Source organism: Panthera uncia, unplaced genomic scaffold (genome assembly GCF_023721935.1).
Source record: "Panthera uncia isolate 11264 unplaced genomic scaffold, Puncia_PCG_1.0 HiC_scaffold_852, whole genome shotgun sequence".
Classification (NCBI taxonomy): Eukaryota; Metazoa; Chordata; class Mammalia; order Carnivora; family Felidae; genus Panthera; species Panthera uncia.
The window spans coordinates 1-17,101 of record NW_026060037.1 but is presented as its reverse complement, the minus strand read 5'-3'; the positions used below and the strand labels follow the sequence as shown (position 1 = coordinate 17,101).

General features: G+C 56.7%; 1 protein-coding gene across 1 annotated transcript; it reads left to right on the top strand.

Moving 5' to 3' along the window:
• The first annotated feature begins 5,869 nt into the window (after positions 1 to 5,869).
• LOC125918471 (mesoderm induction early response protein 2-like) lies at positions 5,870 to 16,989 on the top strand. The gene is made up of 7 exons (XM_049624464.1): positions 5,870 to 6,837; positions 7,985 to 8,127; positions 11,629 to 11,754; positions 12,258 to 12,381; positions 12,886 to 12,977; positions 13,484 to 13,553; positions 16,585 to 16,989. Exons 1-7 carry the CDS (start codon positions 6,690 to 6,692, stop codon positions 16,896 to 16,898), a joined length of 1,017 nt encoding a protein of 338 aa, XP_049480421.1. The 5' UTR covers positions 5,870 to 6,689; the 3' UTR covers positions 16,899 to 16,989.
• Positions 16,990 to 17,101: the final 112 nt, after the last annotated feature.

Sequence of the window (17,101 nt, the reverse complement as noted above, 5' to 3'; positions counted from 1 at the left end):
GCCGTGCGGGGGCCCCGGGCGCGGAGACCCCTGCCCCGGGGCGCGGAGGCTGGGCTCGGGGCGCCGCGCCCGTCGGGGCCCGAGGGGCGCGGAGCTCCGTCGGCGGCCGCCCCCGGCTCTGTTCGCCCCCCCCCCCCCCCCCCCGGCGGCACCCCCCGGGGTGCAGTGCGCATGTGCGGGCAGGGGGCGGGGGCGCGGAGTGGGGAGGGGAGGGGCGGGCCTGCGGGGAGAGGGCAGACGCGGGGTGGGGGCACGCGCCCCGCTCTCCGGCCGGGATTCCCCGGCACTCGACCCCCCCCCCCCCCCCCCCCCCCCCCTCCCCGGTTCCTCGTTCCTAGGCCCTGGACCCCCGGGGGCTCCCGGCGGCGCGCAGCCCTGCCCTCCCGGCGCTGGCCAACTTTGCGGAGTGCGCTCTCCGGGCGCGCGGTCGTGGCGCGCCGCGCTCTCCCGTCGGAACCCTGGGTGAGACCCGGCACCGCAGCCCGCTCGTGAGCCCCTCCCCCCACCCCTCCGTGCTGGGCACCGCGCATTCGCTCCCACCAGGTCCCGAACGGGACTCGAACTCCGACATAGGGCCCGCCCTGCGTAGCGCCGGCACCGGGGTGCGCTGGGAGGGCCTAGGGCGTCGGGGCTCCCCCCCGCCTCCCCGGCGGGCAGACCAGCCTGGCCCGGCTGCTTCAAGTTGCTTCTCGGAGCCTCCTGTCTCGGGTCGTGAAGCAGGCCCACGAACCCTTCCCCGAAGTCCTTGGGGCCAGATGTGTTTTCCGATGCAGAGGTTTTCCGATTTGAGGGTTTGTGGGGTGTGGAGCTGTGAGGGCTGATCTGATAACGCCTCGGATCGTTTGGGAAAACACAGTCAGCAAGTAGTTTCAAGTCCTGTCAAACCATGGACGGGAAACTTTCACTTTTGGGCCTTTTTTAAACTTTGGAATGTTGGATAAGACTGGGTGCACTGCTCTGCTCTTGGGGCCCTACTGAGGATTAAAGGAGACTGCAGCTGCCAGGGCTCAGTAATGTGACTCTCAGTGCGCGACGTTTTAGTCTGGGGATGCAGCCGGTTGTCAGACTCAGCACGCAACCCTCATCAAATGGGTAGCCCCGCCCCCCCCCTCCCCGAGACCCAGAGAGGAGAAGGGGTCCACCCAGTGAGGCGCAGCAGGGTCGTGGGATACTCGGCATGGCTGTGGGGCCAAGGTGAGTTCTCTGTCTTGGCACGACGTGGGTAGGTGTTGTGCAGGGCGGACATGGCCGTTTTCTCCCACCAGTGACCTTCTGAGGGGCAGCAACAGGCCCTGGTTTGCGCTAGAGGTGGTGTGGGTGTCTGGGTGCAAGGCGGGGCCTCACCAGCCAGTTGTGTGGGGTGGCTGGACCTGAAGGTTTCTTAGTTCTCCTTGCTTTGCATTTAGGGAAGCTGGCCTTGGGAGTCAAAGGCAGAAAAGCTAGGTGTCTCAGTGGCCTAGCGGGGTGTGGCGGTAGTGTCTTTGTGTCTGTGTGTGCTCCCGGCTCCGGGGCTGGGTCAGCCCTGCATTGGGTCAGCACTCTCAGCCTGGCAGGTGTGCTGTGGATGGACGGGGCAGACTCCCCAGCTGGCCTCCCCTGGGAGCTGTTGGGTTTGGCTGTTGACTCTGCCTTGCCTGGTGCAAAGGCCCTAGACCCTCACAGCAGCCAGCTGCCCAGGGTGTCCCTGTCCCACATGTTGACAGTGTGCAGTGGTGCATTTGAGTGAATTTGAGTTGGTTTCTAGGAGAAGGTCTTTGTGTGAGATCCCCCACGTGCCTGGCTCGGTGCAAGGCCCGAGCGTCTGGCCGCAAGCACAAACCTGATGGTGCCTGTCCTAAATGAAGGGCCTTAGAGTCTGGTCAGAGAGAGCCTGGTCAGTAAAGGGCCAAGAAGTGTGCAGATGTCAGAAGCAGTGAGCCACAGCCAGTCTCTGCCCAGGGGACCTGTTGCAGCGCTGGAACCTCTTAGTTCTGTGTGACCTTGGGCAGGTGACTGAATGTTTCAGAGCCTTGGTTTCCTCACCTCTGAAATGAGACCCTCCAGCCGAGAGCTCTCCCAAGATCTCAGCTCCGTGGCTTGCACGGGGAAGCTGCTGGCAATCGGCTGTGTCTAACCGGTACAGATGGCAGTTTGTAAGCTACTGGTACGTGCTTGATCGGTATTAGCCGCCTGATTGCTGTAGTTGCTGGAGTAGTTGTCAGCACCAGGAGAAAAGATGGGAGCGTTTCACACTGTCTTCCTCCTGGATATCGGTCTTTGAAAGACCCAAGTACACTTTGTCTTGTGCTTAAAACCCTCCACGGCTTTCCTTTGTCCTTAGGGTAAAGTGCATCTCCTCCCTGTGATCTCACCCCAGTGATGTGACCCTCACAGACCACCTCCCCCCGCCCCCACTCCTTCCATTCCCTCCTGCAGCGTAATGCCCTTGGGGAGACTCCGCTGCCCTGGTGTTGTCCCAGAACCCCATTGTGCCCCCTCAGTCCTGTGGATGTCCACTCCCACTCGTTGGCTGTCCGTGTCCCCAGCTAGACTGGTGACGTGTGTGGGAGGAGACGGGCAGAACCTGTTTGTTGATGGACTGTGGTGCACCTGGCCCAGAGCACGTGTTCAGTAAGCGTTGGTCAGCTGGAGGAGGGTGGCGCCCCAGCAGTCAGTGGGGAACCAGGCAGTGCAACTGGCTGTGGGTGGAAGGTGTTCTGGGTAGCTGTCACCGTGTAAGGGATCACTTTGAAAGTCAGTTGTTTATTGGTTTATTGAAAAAAGGTTTTTAAATCTTTTATTTATTTTTGAGAGAGACAGAGCGTGAGTGGGTGAGGAGCAGAGAGAGAGAGGGAGACCCAGAATCCGAAGCAGCTGCAGGCTCCGAGCTGTCAGCACAGAGCCCGATGCAGGGCTCGAGCCCACCGCAGGGCTCGAGCCCACCGCAGGGCTCGAGCCCACAGACCACGAGATTGTGACCTGAGCCGAAGCCAGATGCTTAACCACCTGAGCCACCCAGGCACCCCTGAAATTCAATTTAAAATTACAGTTGTTTCATTGCTGTCTTTTGTGGTGCTGAGGGCTGGCTGGGCTCAGCCAGGCGGTTTTCACTCAGGGTTGCTCTTGGCGGTTGCAATGGTTGGTGGCCGGGGCTGGAGCCGACCCCCATGGAGGCAAGCTTCCTTGCTCACGTGTGGTTGGTGTTGGCTGTTGTCTGGGACACGGACATACGACCTTTGTGTAGCTTGGGCTTCCTCACAGCATGGCAGCTGAATGGCTTTGCCAGAAGGTACCAGATGGAACCTGACTTGCATTTTAAGACCTAGCCTTGGAAGTCACATGGAGTGTGCCCCTGTCCCCCACCCTGCCTGAAGTCCCAGGCCCATCCAGATCCCCAGGGAAGGGGCACAGAATCCCACTTCTGGAGGGGGTGGCGTGTCAGTGTCACAGAAGAGCTTGTGGGACAGGATGTGTGGGTGCAGCTATTTTGCAGAGTGGAATCTGCCACGGCATCATTGTGGGTTCTGCTTGGAAGTTGTGGGAGGAGTCATACGCTGTCCCAGGAGAAGAGCTGCCCTGGCCTCCACATCTAAGCAGTCAGGGTCCCCTGAGTCAGGACTGGTGACCATGCCTGTCCTTCCCGAGGCTGGGGTCGCCCACTCCTCTGTGATCAAGTCTTTAGAATTCCTTTTCTTCCTCCCTCCTTTCCTTGTTTTTTACCCAGAATGTCCTCCACCCACTCCCCATCCTGTTTCTTCTTCCATTTTGGCAGAGTGGAGGGCTTTGACTCTGATGGAGACATCCAGAGTGTTCTGAACAGAGGAAGTAGAACCCCTGGGAACCCCAGGGCTTGCACTGAGAGGTCAGATGTTGGGACGTGGGGAGGGAAGAGAATCCACAAAGTCAGTGTTTCTTGGTGAGTTTTGAGGAACTTGGAGTCCTCTGGAAATGAACTTGGGGATCTGAGGCCACTGAGTCCCCTGTGGGGAGCAGGGTGCTCAGAGTCCTGCCCCCTCCCCGGGGGGGGGGGAGTGGGTGGGAAGGAGCCTTCCAGACACTTGTCTTTGCTCCTTTGCCTGAGCTCCTCTGTCAGAGGACAAGTCACATAAGGGCCACATCCTTCTCAGACCCTGCACCTCAAGTCTGGACTGGGAGCAGCGTTCTGTCTGGAAAAGGAGCCGTCCACACGCTGGCCTCTCTCGGCCTGCCCATCAGAGCTCTTGGTAGCAAGAGACAGAAAGCCAGCCTAGTTGCACTGGGAGAGGGAGCCCAGGGAGGCTGGAAACTCATCACTGCGGAGGGTCCTAGAGAGGGTCCGTGTGATTTCAGAGGACACTTAGGGTGCGGGCTGAAGGTGAAGCCATCTGTGGCAGGCCACGCAGGCCACGGTGCTCTGTGCCCCCTGCCTGCTTCCAGTCCCCGCTGCCGCGTCTCAGCTCCACCCCACTGGCTCCTTTCCCCTCTGTGCTGCCTCTGCTGCCCCGACCGGGCTTCCTAACATACTCCCTACTCCAGCCCAGAACCTCCCAGTGCTCCCGGCAGAGGCCGTGTACCATGCTACACTTCCTCCTGGAGAAGCTGGGGCCCCATGCCCACCAGGCCCTGTGCCCCTCATTTCTGCACCACGGTCCTTGTGAGCCCCTGCCTGCTGTGCTCTGGTGCCTGTGGCTTGGCTTTGCCTACCAGCTCTCTCTCCTGGCTGTGCTGTTCCTTCATTTATGCTGCCAGGCTTTTGAAGGGCCTCGGTCGGAGTTTGTAGTCGCTCTCCTTATGTGCTGTGTGAGCTAGGGTGTGTGGCTCGATCTCTCTGAGCTTCAGTCCCTTTGTTTCTCTTAGCAGGAGGGTTACACAACCTCTTGAGGTTTCCTTGAGGACTCTGAGGAAATTCTTACTAAACTGTTGTTCTACGCTCTAAAAGTTTTATTAAATACTCCAGTCGTGTGTGTGTGTGTGTGCGCGCATGTACAGATGGCTTTAAGGAGGTATAATTCGTATACAGTTCGCTCATTTTAATGTGTACAATTCAGTGGTTTTAAGTACATTCAGAGTTGTATGACCATCAGCAGTCAATTCTAGAACATTTCATCTCCCCTGAAGCAAACCCTGTCTCTATCAGCCATCACCCCTGATCTTTCCTCACCCCTGGCCCCCACGAGCCCCCTTCCCATCCGTGGATGGGCCTATTCTGGACGTTCACACACGTGGACTCACACCCTGTGTGGCCTCTCGTGTCTGGTTCCCTCCCTGAGTGTCGTGTGTTCAGGGTCCATCCGCGGGGTGGCAGGTGTGGGCGCCTCGCTTCTGCTCGGGGCCAAGGGACGTTCCATTGTTCAGCTTTGGTTTGTCTGTTCATCAGCGGATGGACATTCGTGTTCTTTCCATCTTTGGCTCTTGTGAATGGTTTCGCCACAAATGCTCATGTGCAAGTGTTAGTGTAGATGTGTGGTTTCTTCTCCCTTGGGTGTCTTAGGGGAAGCAGGGCTTAACTCTTTCCCTTCCCCTCTTAGGTTTTCAGGTGGGGACTTAGACTGTCAAGAGACAGATGAACAGAGGAGAAACATACACAGTTTATTAACCCAGTAGCACATGTGCTGGAGAAGTCAGATGAGTAACCCAAGGGGGTGGCTACGGCTTGGACTTCTGAGAGCGTCTGCACAAAAGAACGATAAACTTGTATGGACTGTTATGACACAGGAGGACTTTGAGTCTGTCCAGGCAACAAGTCGTGGGAAGGTGGATGTGCAGGGAACTAGTAGAAGGTCAGGCTAGTTAGTAAGGTGTGTGTGTTCAGTGAGCTGGGTGCCCGGTCATCTTCAGTGCTAACCTGCTCCCTTCCTGGTTCGGGAGGGGAGGCACCCGCACAGTGATTTACAGAGGTCATCCTGTGTCTGTTCTTGCTCAGTGTCTTTGTCCCAGAGTAGCCCTCACGCCAGAGTGGCACACGTTGGGGTGACACACTCTGACCCCTAGGTGTCTAGCAAGCAGTGGAACTCCTACGCCAGCTGCTCCCCAAAGTGCTGGCTCCGTTTTGCATTTCCGCCTTTAATTTGCTTTCTTCTGATGAGCATTTCTTCATGTGCTCATTGGCCATCTGTGTATCTCTTTGGAGAAATGTCTGTTCAGATGCTTTGCCCATGTTTAAATTGGGTTATCTTTTCATTAACAAGTTGCAAGAGTTCCTTGTGTGTTCTCGACACAGGTCCTTTCTCAGCTGCACGGTTCGAAGGCCTCTCCCTGCTCTGTGGATTGCCTTCTTCAGTGACGGCCTTCCAAACAGAAAAGTTTTTCTTTAGATGAAATCTGGTTCATGTATTTTAACTCTTGGTGCCTTATCTAAGAAGCCACGGCCTGTGTCCAGGGTAACATAAGATGTATTCCTGTGTTTTTCTCTAAGACTTCTATAGTTTCATAGTTTTATGTCTTGGGGCACCTGGGTGGCTCAGTCGGTTCAGTGTCCGACTCTGGCTCAGGTCATGATCTCATGGTTCGTGGGTTCGAGCCCTGCGTTGGGCTCTGTGCTGTCAGTTCAGAGCCTGGAGCCTGCTTCAGATTCTGTGTCTCCCTTGCTGTCTGCCCCTCCTCATGTGATTTTTGGACTCTGTCAGTTTCTGCACAGAAGCCAGATGAGATTCCTCCCATATGAGGCCACTTCTGAGGCCACCTGGGGAGTTGGGCTCTGACCTGAACCTGTTCCCAGGCGGGATGCAGAGATGTGCCCTAGCGGGTCCTGGGCCCACCGGGCTAACCTTGCTTCTCTTTCTCCGCAGGCCTCCTCGCTGGAGAGGCAGAGCCCTCGCGTGGCCTCCTGCCTCACTCATAGCCTGTGCCCCGGGGAGCCCAGCTTGCAGACAACAGCAGGTACATTCCTTATGCCCCTTCCTTCCTCTTGCCCAGGGCCACCAGGGCCTTTGTGGTTGTGACAGACAGAGTCCCACCCAGCCTGGCAGAGCCAGACACAGTGTGCTGGCTCCCAGGGTCCAGGGACAGGTATGTAGACAGAGTGGCCAGGGCTCTCCCCATTTTCTGGTGCGGGCAGGGCTGCCCAGGAGAGGGCCAGAGTGCCTTACTTCTGGCATGTCCCGCTGGCCTGTCAGGCACCTTAGCCAAGGCCTCGGGCTGGAGCCACTGGCCGCAGGAAAACTGGGGGCTTTGCTGTGGGTGAGCTCCTAGGTGCTGTGCACCCCTCCCAGGCTGGCTGTTGGCCCCCTTCCCGTCCAGCCTCAGCCTTCACCGCTCCCTGGCCTGGGGGGATTGAGCTCTAGCCATTTCCTTTTGTGTTTGTTTTCTTTAAATTTGACTTACTGAAGACCAGGATGGGGAGAGAGAGAGCAATGATCACATCCTGCTTCTTCTGGGAAAACCAGAAATCCGGTGATATGCACCACACATTGGCCTGTGCGGGTGGCAGTGGTGTTGCTCTGCCGAGGCAGCAGAAAGGACTGGCCTCGGACGGGCCTGCTGTGTGTGTCCTGCGGGCGTCCTGCCCACACTGTGCTGGCCCCGCAGGCCCTCGTGGGTGCGCAGTCACCTGTGCGTTTCCGGAGTTGAGGGCCCCGCCAGGCCTTCCGCTTTTCCTGCCCTCGCTCGCCTGGTGCTCATTTCTTCCCAGTGTGTGGGCTCTTGCCCACACCCTCACCGGTGTCTGCGGTTGGGGGACCAAGCAAGCGTCCAGGAGAACACATCCCCCCAAATGTCCAGAATTCGTGTGTCCAGTTAGCCAGGTGTGTTCTTCTCTCAGGGGTCGTTCTGTTGGGAGTTCCCACGTGGTAGACTGACCATGCTGGCCACTGGTGTGCACACGCGTCTGAACATGCACGCACGTGTGCGCACACACACACACACACAGCCTTCTGCACGTGTATGCATGTACCCACACGTGCACATACCTGCAGGCTGTGGGCTTTGTCCCAGGTGACAGTGGGCCACTGTCCTCAGCCTTGCACGATGGCTGGTGTGCGTGGGGTGAGGAGTGGGGAGCTCACGCAGGCGGGTGTCTCCTCCACAGTGGTGTCCATGGGCTCTGCAGACCATCAGTTCAACCTTGTTGAGATCCTGTCACAGAACTACGGCATTCGGCAGGAGTGCGACCAGGCTGCAGGAGACCCAGGGAAGCCGGAGGGAGAGTTGGAGAAGGACTTCATCTCCCAGGTGCTTGGCTGAGCTCGTCCCCTGTGCCCCTATGTAGGGGGAGCCCCCGGGCAAGGTCACGATTTCTTCATTTGCTGAATTAGTCTCGAAGCTCAGATTTCACAGGGACAAGTGTTGTGTGCACATCTGTTTGCAAAGCGCCAGGCACTGTGCTAGGAGCTGAGATGGTGGGGGCCGGGCCAGACCCGGTGGTGCCTCTGGGGCTTTAGGGTTCTAGGCACAAAACCCACTGTCGTCAGACTTTTTGCCCTCAGAACCCCCTCTGTGGCCTTCAAATGTTGGAGGATCTCAAGGAGTTTTGTGCGGGTTATGCAGTAAATCCATTGTTAATAGAAATAGCATATTTTTGTGAAAATGAAAAAACAGCTTTTCCCCAACTAAAGCAAGTTGGGGAGAAGAGTGGAACCGCTTTGTGTTTTTGTAAATGCAGAAGCGGATCCGAGAGCCCAGCTACTGTCTTGAAGGCAGATGTTGATGAACAGTGATCTGTTCTCTTGGTTGGAGTGTAAACCTAGCTTCATACACGTCTGTTCTTGGAAGAGGAGAGCGCCTTCCCAGATCGTGGTGGATATTCCTGGATGCTGCCCCCAGAGTCAGTCAGTGGTGGTTCTGTAAAGGGGATTGCAGAGGGGCTTCTGCCACATGCCCTGTGACCTTCTGTGGTTGGTTGTGTCAGGACCTGTTGGTGGTGACCTTGTGGTGGCTCTTTATCCTCCTCATCGTGAGGTGTTTGCAGCCTGTGCACCACAGGATCCGAGACACCCGGGGGCTTCCGCACAAGAGATTTATTTCTGTCATAATCGTGGAGGCCAGAAGTCCGCAGCCAGGCTCAGGCATGGTGGTTTCTGCTGAGGGCCCTCATCCTGACTTCCGGTTCATTGCCTTCTCGCTGTGTCCTTGTGCTCGTGTCTGAGCGAGGGCGGGCTGTCTGGGGCCCGTTCTCTTGAGGACCTGACCCTCTTGGATCAGGGCCCCATCCTCACGACTCATTTCCCTGTAATTCCTTGTGTAAAGGCTCATCTCCACGTGCAGTCACACTGAGAGTTGGGGCTCTGGCATGTGCATCTTGACGAGACATGAACATTTGGTTTGTTCAGTATCTACACTGATCTCATCAAACATCTTTCAAGTAGTGGGAATTTTTTTTTTTTAAAAGCAATAATCGCAGGCACTTTATGCAGTTTGGTGCTATGTATCGCTCGGTACCAATTTGGTCTTAAGACCAAAGGCAAGTCTTCTCTTCAGAAAAGAAAACACGGAGGTTGCCTGGGTGGCTCAGTCGGTTGAGCGTCCGACTTCGGCTCAGGTCATGATCTCACGGTTCACGAGTTCAAGCCCCACGTCGGGCTCTGGGCTGACAGCTCGGAGCCTGGAGCCTGCTTCGGATTCTGTGTCTCCCTCTGTCTCTGTCCCTCCTCTGCTCACACTCTGTCTCTTTCTGAAAAATAAACAAACATAAAAAAGTTAAAAACAAAACAAAAAAGAAAACATGGGTACCTGAGGGGCTCAGTCGGTTAAACATCTGACTGTTGACTTTGGCTCAGGTCATGATCTCAAGATTCCTGGGCTTGATCCCCACATTGGGGCTCTGCACTCACAGCTAGAGCCTGCTTTGGATATTCTCTCTCTCTCTCTCTCTCTGTGTGTGTGTCCCTCTCCTTTTCATGCTCTGTCTCTCTTAAAAATAAACATTAAAGAAAAAAACAAAAGTTTAACATGAATTTAAAACTTCTCAAATCTAGCCAAAAGCTAAAGTCAGCCATTTATTAGTTGAATACTTTATCTAGGTTTTCTTCAGATGTAATTTTTAAAAACTGATTAAGAAAAAATATAACATCCAAGGTAATTGTGGAAACACTGCCGTTCTGTATGACCTTACCTAACAGGATCGTGAATTTGTGAAGCACACGTTGTCAGATCCAGAGTTCCCAAAATTCTAATTTTTTCTTCAGGGACCGGAGTTTCACCCTTGTAGCACATAGTTGTTTGTTTGGACGTAACGGCCAACTTGGCCCGTGTCCGAAGGCGTCTGCGCCGGGCCAGACCACTGTCACCTGCCCGCCGTTCCGTCCGGTACGAGTGCAGTGGCGAGCTCGGGACGGTGTGCGTCCGGCACGGCCGTGACCCTGGTGCTTCTGCACAAACCCTCACTGCAGGGTGTGGCAGCCACTCCGCGTGCTTCCTGTCTCCTCAGGCGGCAAATTGAACCACGGCTGCTCAGAGGGAGAGTTGATGGAATCAGTGATTTTGTACAGGATATTCTGGAGCGAGAATGGCACGTTTACAGCTGAGTGGGTGGTGGGAGGCGCGCACGCTAACCGCTCGCACACCCTGTGCTCCTGCCTCGACCGGAGGGTGCTGTGCCCCACCGTTGGCTCGCTCCCTTGGCCCCAGCGCCAGCACAGCGAGAGCCAGAAGCCATGTCCTATTACCATGAAAGTTGCCGTGCCTCTGGGACCCCCCCAGAAAGGGTCCCGGGAGCCCAGGGGGTCTTTGTTAATCCCCCAACAAATGCACGGTTGGAAACTGTGGTGGAGGTAACGAATGTCCCTGTCAGTGGGATCCCGTGAGGGTGGAAGGGGGACCTCGGGGTCAGTTGGGAGGGGGCTGGGCACAAGTTGGGTGTTCTTCCACGTGGACTTGGAGCCCCCCGGGGTGAGGGCAAGGCATGAACTGGGGTACAGGGGAAGCAAGCATCTTGAGAGAATGAGAGGGAGGTCCAGGGAGCTGGAGGCTGGCTGTGACCCGCAGGGTCAGGGCGCAGTGTGGCTGGACAGCACTGGCTTCAGGAGCAGAGAGGTGGGTGTGAGTAACAGTGACCAGCACTAGAGGAAGGCAGTGGTAGTTTTGTCTCTTCCTTCCCAGTCATCAAATGTCTCATTCCCGTTTCTTGTCCTGTTGCATTGGCTTGTAGTGTCTTACGGTGGGCTTGAGCCTCCCTTCTTGTTCAGATGGGATGGGGTTGCTCTGGTGGCTCGTTACCAACTCCTTGAGGGCTCACGGCACCTCTGTTACATTGATGAGGCAGACATCTCTCTACTTAGCATCTTGAGTTTTCGTTGTTGTTGTTGTTGTCGTTTTGGTTTTTTCAATCAGAAGCAGATGTTGGATTTTCCCAGATGTTTCGTTCACGTTTATCAAGATGGTCTTGTTTTTCCCCATCTGATTTATTGACATCATAAGTTGTGATGGTAGATTTACAGGTATCGAGCCATCCTTGCATTGCTGGAGTTAAGCCTGGGCAGTACCGTGAGGATGGAGAGGCCAATCCTGGCCCCACCCTTCAAGGCTGGTGACCTTGGGCAAATAGCTGACTTCTCTGGGAACAGGTGTCTTGTCCCTGCATCTATTGGGGGTCATAAGGGAGTCTTTGGTTGAAGGACTGGGCCTGGGGTCTGGCTGGAGTTAGCTGCTGTGAGTGTGACGAGGTGGCTCTGCTTGTGGTGGCCAATGTGGCTCACAACCCCGAGCAGCCTCCTGACTCAGCCCTGGCCCCTGCAGAGCAGCGACATGCCTCTTGATGAACTGCTTGCCCTCTATGGCTATGAAGCGTCAGACCCCATCTCGGAGCGGGAGAGCGAGGGCAGTGACACCACAGCCAATCTCCCTGACATGACCCTGGACAAGGTGAGTGGACTGGGAGCAGGGTTCAGGGAGGACAGGCGAGAAGGCCCTGGCGCGCACAGAGGTGCTGTCGCGGCATCAGGCCAGGCCTACTGCTTAGAGAGCCCTGTCTGTTCCCCCGCCCCACTCCCCAGAGTCAGAGCTGATTCAGTGGCTGTGGCTTCCCACCCATGGCTCGGGTGGCCACAGGCAGGGGCTAGAGAAGGGGCCGAGTGGAGACTGGTGTGGAGAAATGCCCTTGGGCCGGGCCCTCTGGGGCAGGTGTCAGGAGGGAGGGGCTCTCCTGACCCTGGGTGTAAGGAGTGGTCCCCTTGGTGGCCTGTCCTTGTGCCTGGCCCCTTCATCTTCAGAGTGGAAGGAACCACCCACGGGCGCTCTCGGGGCGTTTCCAGCGTGAGGCTGCTGCTGGTAGTCGCTGAGTTAGCACGGTCACTTGTTGTTATTAAGTGTCGTCTCGAGGTTGTTGACACAAACCACAAAAACGTTCTTTGCTTTCTTGTTAAAAGGAACAAATAGCGAAGGATTTGCTTTCAGGGGAAGAAGAGGAAGAGACACAGTCCTCGGCTGATGACCTTACCCCGTCCGTGACCTCCCATGAGGCCTCCGATCTGTTTCCTAACCGGAGTGGACGTAGGTGTCCCGCCCGCTCCTGCACTGTCCTTGGGGGCGGGCCACGCACAGCTCTGGTGATGCAGGGGAAGGGGCCCCAGGATGCTGGGGATCGAGGACTTGTGCACGGATGTCTGTTGCACCTGGATGTGTCCCGATCTCAGTCTGAGCTCCTCAGGGGCTCCTGTCTCCTTGCCTTGGCATGTGAGCTGACACGAATGGCTTTGGTTTACATGAGGAAGGAATGTGTGGGTTCTTGTAGCTGACAGCCCGTCCCCTCGACTCTGCCTGCCTGTGAGGCCTGGCAGTGTGAGGTGCCTCCTGACTCCCCTGTCCTGTGTCCTGTGCCCATCTCACACCCATCGCCTGTCCAGGGTCAGGCTCCTTTTCTGGAAGGGCAAAGTGTGGGGTCAGGTGGATGGAGAGTCGGGGGGAAGTGCAGGCAGTGGCCCTCCAGGGCCCACTAGTCAGTTAGGCCACTCAGACTGCTGTGGGCGCGACTCAGCTGTTCCCCTTTCCCCAAAGCCTGCTTCCTGGCTGACGCAGACAAAGAGCCTGGCTCCTCCACCTCGTCCGACACAGAGGAGGACCCTCTTCCTGCCAACAAGTGTAAGAAGGTGAGTGGCTCTGACCCAGCGGTGCCTTGAACCTGGATCTGTGCCCCTTGGGGGCAAGGCTGAGCACGTGGTTTCTGAGAGGGGAGCTGGGCTGCGGCCTGACCGTGCTGTTGGGGACTGAGACTCACACCTGTTGCTCTTGTCCCCATCATGTGGCCTGAGGTCCTGTCCCCGGAGTCCTGTCCCTGTGATGTGGCCCAAGGTCCTGTCCTGGAGGTCCTTCTGGGGCCTTCAGACTGGACCTCAGAACCCTTGGGTCTTTGAGCCTCCTGCCCCGGCCACATGACAGCTATAGCAGACAGATGGATAAGTGGATGTAGACAGAGTCACTCACACGCACACACATCCACCTCTGCCTTTTGTGCTTAAGATCACAGGACTTGGTATCTGTGGGCAGATTGCACAGATGAGCCCTGGGCTCTAGGCAGCCACCCAGGGGCCCATGTCATCACCTTGTGGCCTGACCTCCCATCATCCCTGAGTGTCCTGGGCGTTTGCCTTTGCAGGAGATCATGGTTGGGCCTCAGTTCCAAGCTGACCTCAGCAGCCTGCACTTGGACCGCCATGGTGAGAAAAGTAAGTGGGGCCTGGTGAGTGTGGGCTACAGGGAGGAGAAGAGAGGAGAGCCCCAGTCCAGTCAGGAACGAACCTGCTGCATGCCTTCTTGGTGGGGGGATCTGAGGGGCCAGGCTCAGGCCAGGTGCCCCCTGCACCACCCTGAGCTTGCAGGACACTTGGGGCCAAGGCCAGGGCAGGAGGAGGTGGGCCAGTTGACGCCCCATCCCTGCTCACTGTCCTTCCAGCTTAGTGCTGTGTGGTCCTGCCACCCTGTGCAGCTGGTACCCCTCTGCTGCCCTCGGTTCACCCCTTCTGCCCCTTTCCTGCCTGCCCAGGTCACTGTCCTCGTCTCTCTGGGCACTCACACCTTTCCCCACCTGGCCCTTCATGTGTCTGGACCTTGTCCCAAGTGTCCTCCAGAGACTAGGGTCTCTGTGCCTTGCACTGTTCCCCCTAGAACATGGGGTGAGGCTCAGGATGCTCGCCGTCCCGGACCTGATGTCTGTCTGTCCCCGATCCCCCTAGAACCTGGGGTGAGGCTTGTTGTGTTTCCAGATAGGCGTTGACACCTCCAGCTGTAGGTGAAGAAAATGGGATGTGAAGTCACCTGGCTATTGGCCTGAGTCTTGTTTTCCAGGCCCCAAAGCCCCTGTGAGCCTGGGGCTGGCACTCATGGCCAGGGGTCTTTCCCAGGATGATTCAGCAGCTGAGACTGGTGGAGAGACGGGGCAGGCAGGGGAGATGTCAAGGGCTCTGGCTGGTGGCTGGGATGTGGGCTTGGTGGCACGTGGTTGCTGCACCATAAGCAGTTTGGGTAAAGGAGGGGCCAGGACAGCTCAGGTCGGCTGGGTCACAGGGAGGTCAGGTGGAGGTCAGTCTGTGAGAGAAGCCGAGACTGTCCGCCAGAAAGAGGCACCAGTGCGCACTCCTTAGCTACACCCTTGGAGGGTCTTGAGAACAGGTGGACCCCAGTCTGGAACCGCAGCCTCGGTAGCGTCTGGCCTTCGGGCCTTTTCCTCTTCTGCAAACCGGCCCTTGACCCCGAGGGGCTGGGAGCTGGCATCTCCCTTTGTGCTGCACCCGAGAAGAACCTCGATTGCGCTGTGCCCTGTTTCCTTGTGTGGATGGACCGCATTGGCCCATCTCTTCTATTGTCGGTCGATAACTGCGGCTTGCGCGTGTGGCCGCGAACGTGTACGTGTGTGTCTCTCTCTTCCGGACAGATGGCTGGGAGCTGCACTGTCGGCTCACGTTTTGGTCAGGAGAGACTTGTCAGGGGCCCCTCCGGCGACGTTCCTCGTCCCCATGCACACGTGACAATGTGATGTTGACTGGAGCCCTCCTAGCGGGTGTGGAGGGGCGTCTCTTTGTGGCTGTAATTGGCGTTTCTCTGAGGGCGAACACGTTTACTGGCCGTTGCGTCTGTTGTGAGGCACCTGCTCAAGGCTTTTCCCCACTTTCAAACCGGTGTGCCTCTCTCTCTCTCATTTGTGGCAGTCCCTCCTGCGCTCCGGGTACGAGTCTGTCATCTGCCGCATGTGCCGCCACGGTCCCTCCCGGGAGGCAGCGGCCAAGCTTTCACTCTGCCCACAGTGTGTGTGCCGGTGAGAAGTTTCTGTGCAAGACGTTCTGCTTTGTTTCCCTGCTGCACAGAAAGCCGAGGTTGGGCTTCATGGCCAGGGTGTGGTTGCAGGTGTGGGTAAGGACTGCTTTAACCCATGTGGTGTGCTGCCGCTCCAGCGCCGCTTCTGGAATGGTCCGCCGCTGCCCTGCCGGTCTCTCTAGCGGGACCCTGGCCATCGGCACGCTGTCTTACTGTTGCCGCTCAGAGGAAGTGGGAGACGACGCCAGGCCTCCACCCTCCGTAGCCTTGTTGTCCACACAAGTTGTGCGCAGCTTGTCAGCTGCCTCAAGATGCCTGCCAGGATTGTGATCGGAGGTGCCCTGGACCCTGAAATGAATCTGTGCAGAATTGATCTTTGTGGTATTGACACTTGCCGTCCACACGTGTGGTTCCCTCTCGAATCCCAGCGGGGCCAGCCGTGGTTTTGCAGCAGTCCTGCGCGTACTTTGTGCTCCTATTTGTGCTGCTTTACGAGAGGTTTTCAGAAGTTTCATCTGTACTTGATTTCTGTTAGTAGAAATGCAGTTTGTTTTAGTTGATCTTGTACGGGGTGACTTTGCTGAACTCATTTACCAACTTTAACGTTTTGTAGGTTTTTTTGTATTTTCTTAGGTATTCAGTGGCGTAACTTGTGATGGCTTGCTTTCTTCGCGATCTTTGTATTTTTATCTTTTTTCCTTGCTTTGTTGTACTGGTTTTTCCTCTGGGATCTAGAGGTGATAGAGGACGTTTTTCTCTTGTTCCCACAGTTGGGGGAAGTGTCCAGTAACCCCTTTAGCATGCGGTTGGCTCTAAGCTTCTGTAGGTGCTCTGTATTGGCTAAGGCGCCTGTGGGGCCCAGTCGGTTACATGTCCGGCTCTTGGTTTCAGCTCAGGTCGTGATCTCATGGTTCGTGAGTCCGAGCCCTGTGTTGCGCTCTGTGCTGACAGTGTAGAGCCTGGAGCCTGCTTGGGATTCTCTCCCTCCTCTCTCTCTGCCCTTCCTCACTTGCGCTCATGCTCTCTGAAAAAATAAATAAATAAACAAACATAATTTTATCTGTAGAGGAGAAAGTTCCCTCCTGTTAGTAGCTGACAGTTTTTACCATGAACGAGTTGGACTTGTGTCAAGTATTTTTTTGAGTCTCTTGAGATGGTTGTTTTTTTTTCATCCTGTTCACGTAATGCTTTATATTGATAGATTTTCAAACATTAAACCAACCTCGCGTTCTGGAGTAAACGCTAGTTGGTTGTGAAATGGTATCTTTTGATATCTGTGTGTATGGTCTTCGTTGTGGAAGAACCAGGGGAGTCCCCTGGAAGGAGCTGAGATGGCCTGCCCTGACAGGTACTTCTGACGGGGCCGCTGGAAGAGGGGCGCGTGAGCTCCGGAGGTGGGTGCAGGCCGCGTGCCTGTGACGTGACCCTGGCTCTCCTTCTCCACAGTCTATGAGAATGACGACCAGCTGCTTTGGGACCCCAACGTCCTCCCTGAGAGGGAGGTGGAGGAGTTCCTGTACCGGGCAGTGAAGCGCAGGTGGCACGAGATGGCTGGGTCTCAGCTCCCGGAGGGAGAAACGGTGAAAGACAGCGAGCAGGTGGGGCTGCCACAGGGGCGCAGAGGGCGGTGGCGCTGTAGCACCCTGAGTCAGAGGGCAGGGCCCATGCAAGGGCGGGAGGGGGTTTGGGAGGTGCGCCAGTGTGGTCGTGTGATGGTGGCGAATGAAAAACAACTTGTCAAGGGGGAAATGATGGTATAAACACCCCGATATCCCTACCCCGGTGGCGGTGTGAACGTCCCTGACATTCCCCACCCCAGTGGCGGTGTGAGCGCTCCTGGTATCCCCACCCCGATGGTGGTCTGAATGCCCCCTGATGTCGTCCCCTCCCCCCTGCCCCCGGTGGTGGTGTGAACATCCCTGACATTCCCCGCCCCGGTGGGGGTGTGAGCGCTCCCAGTATC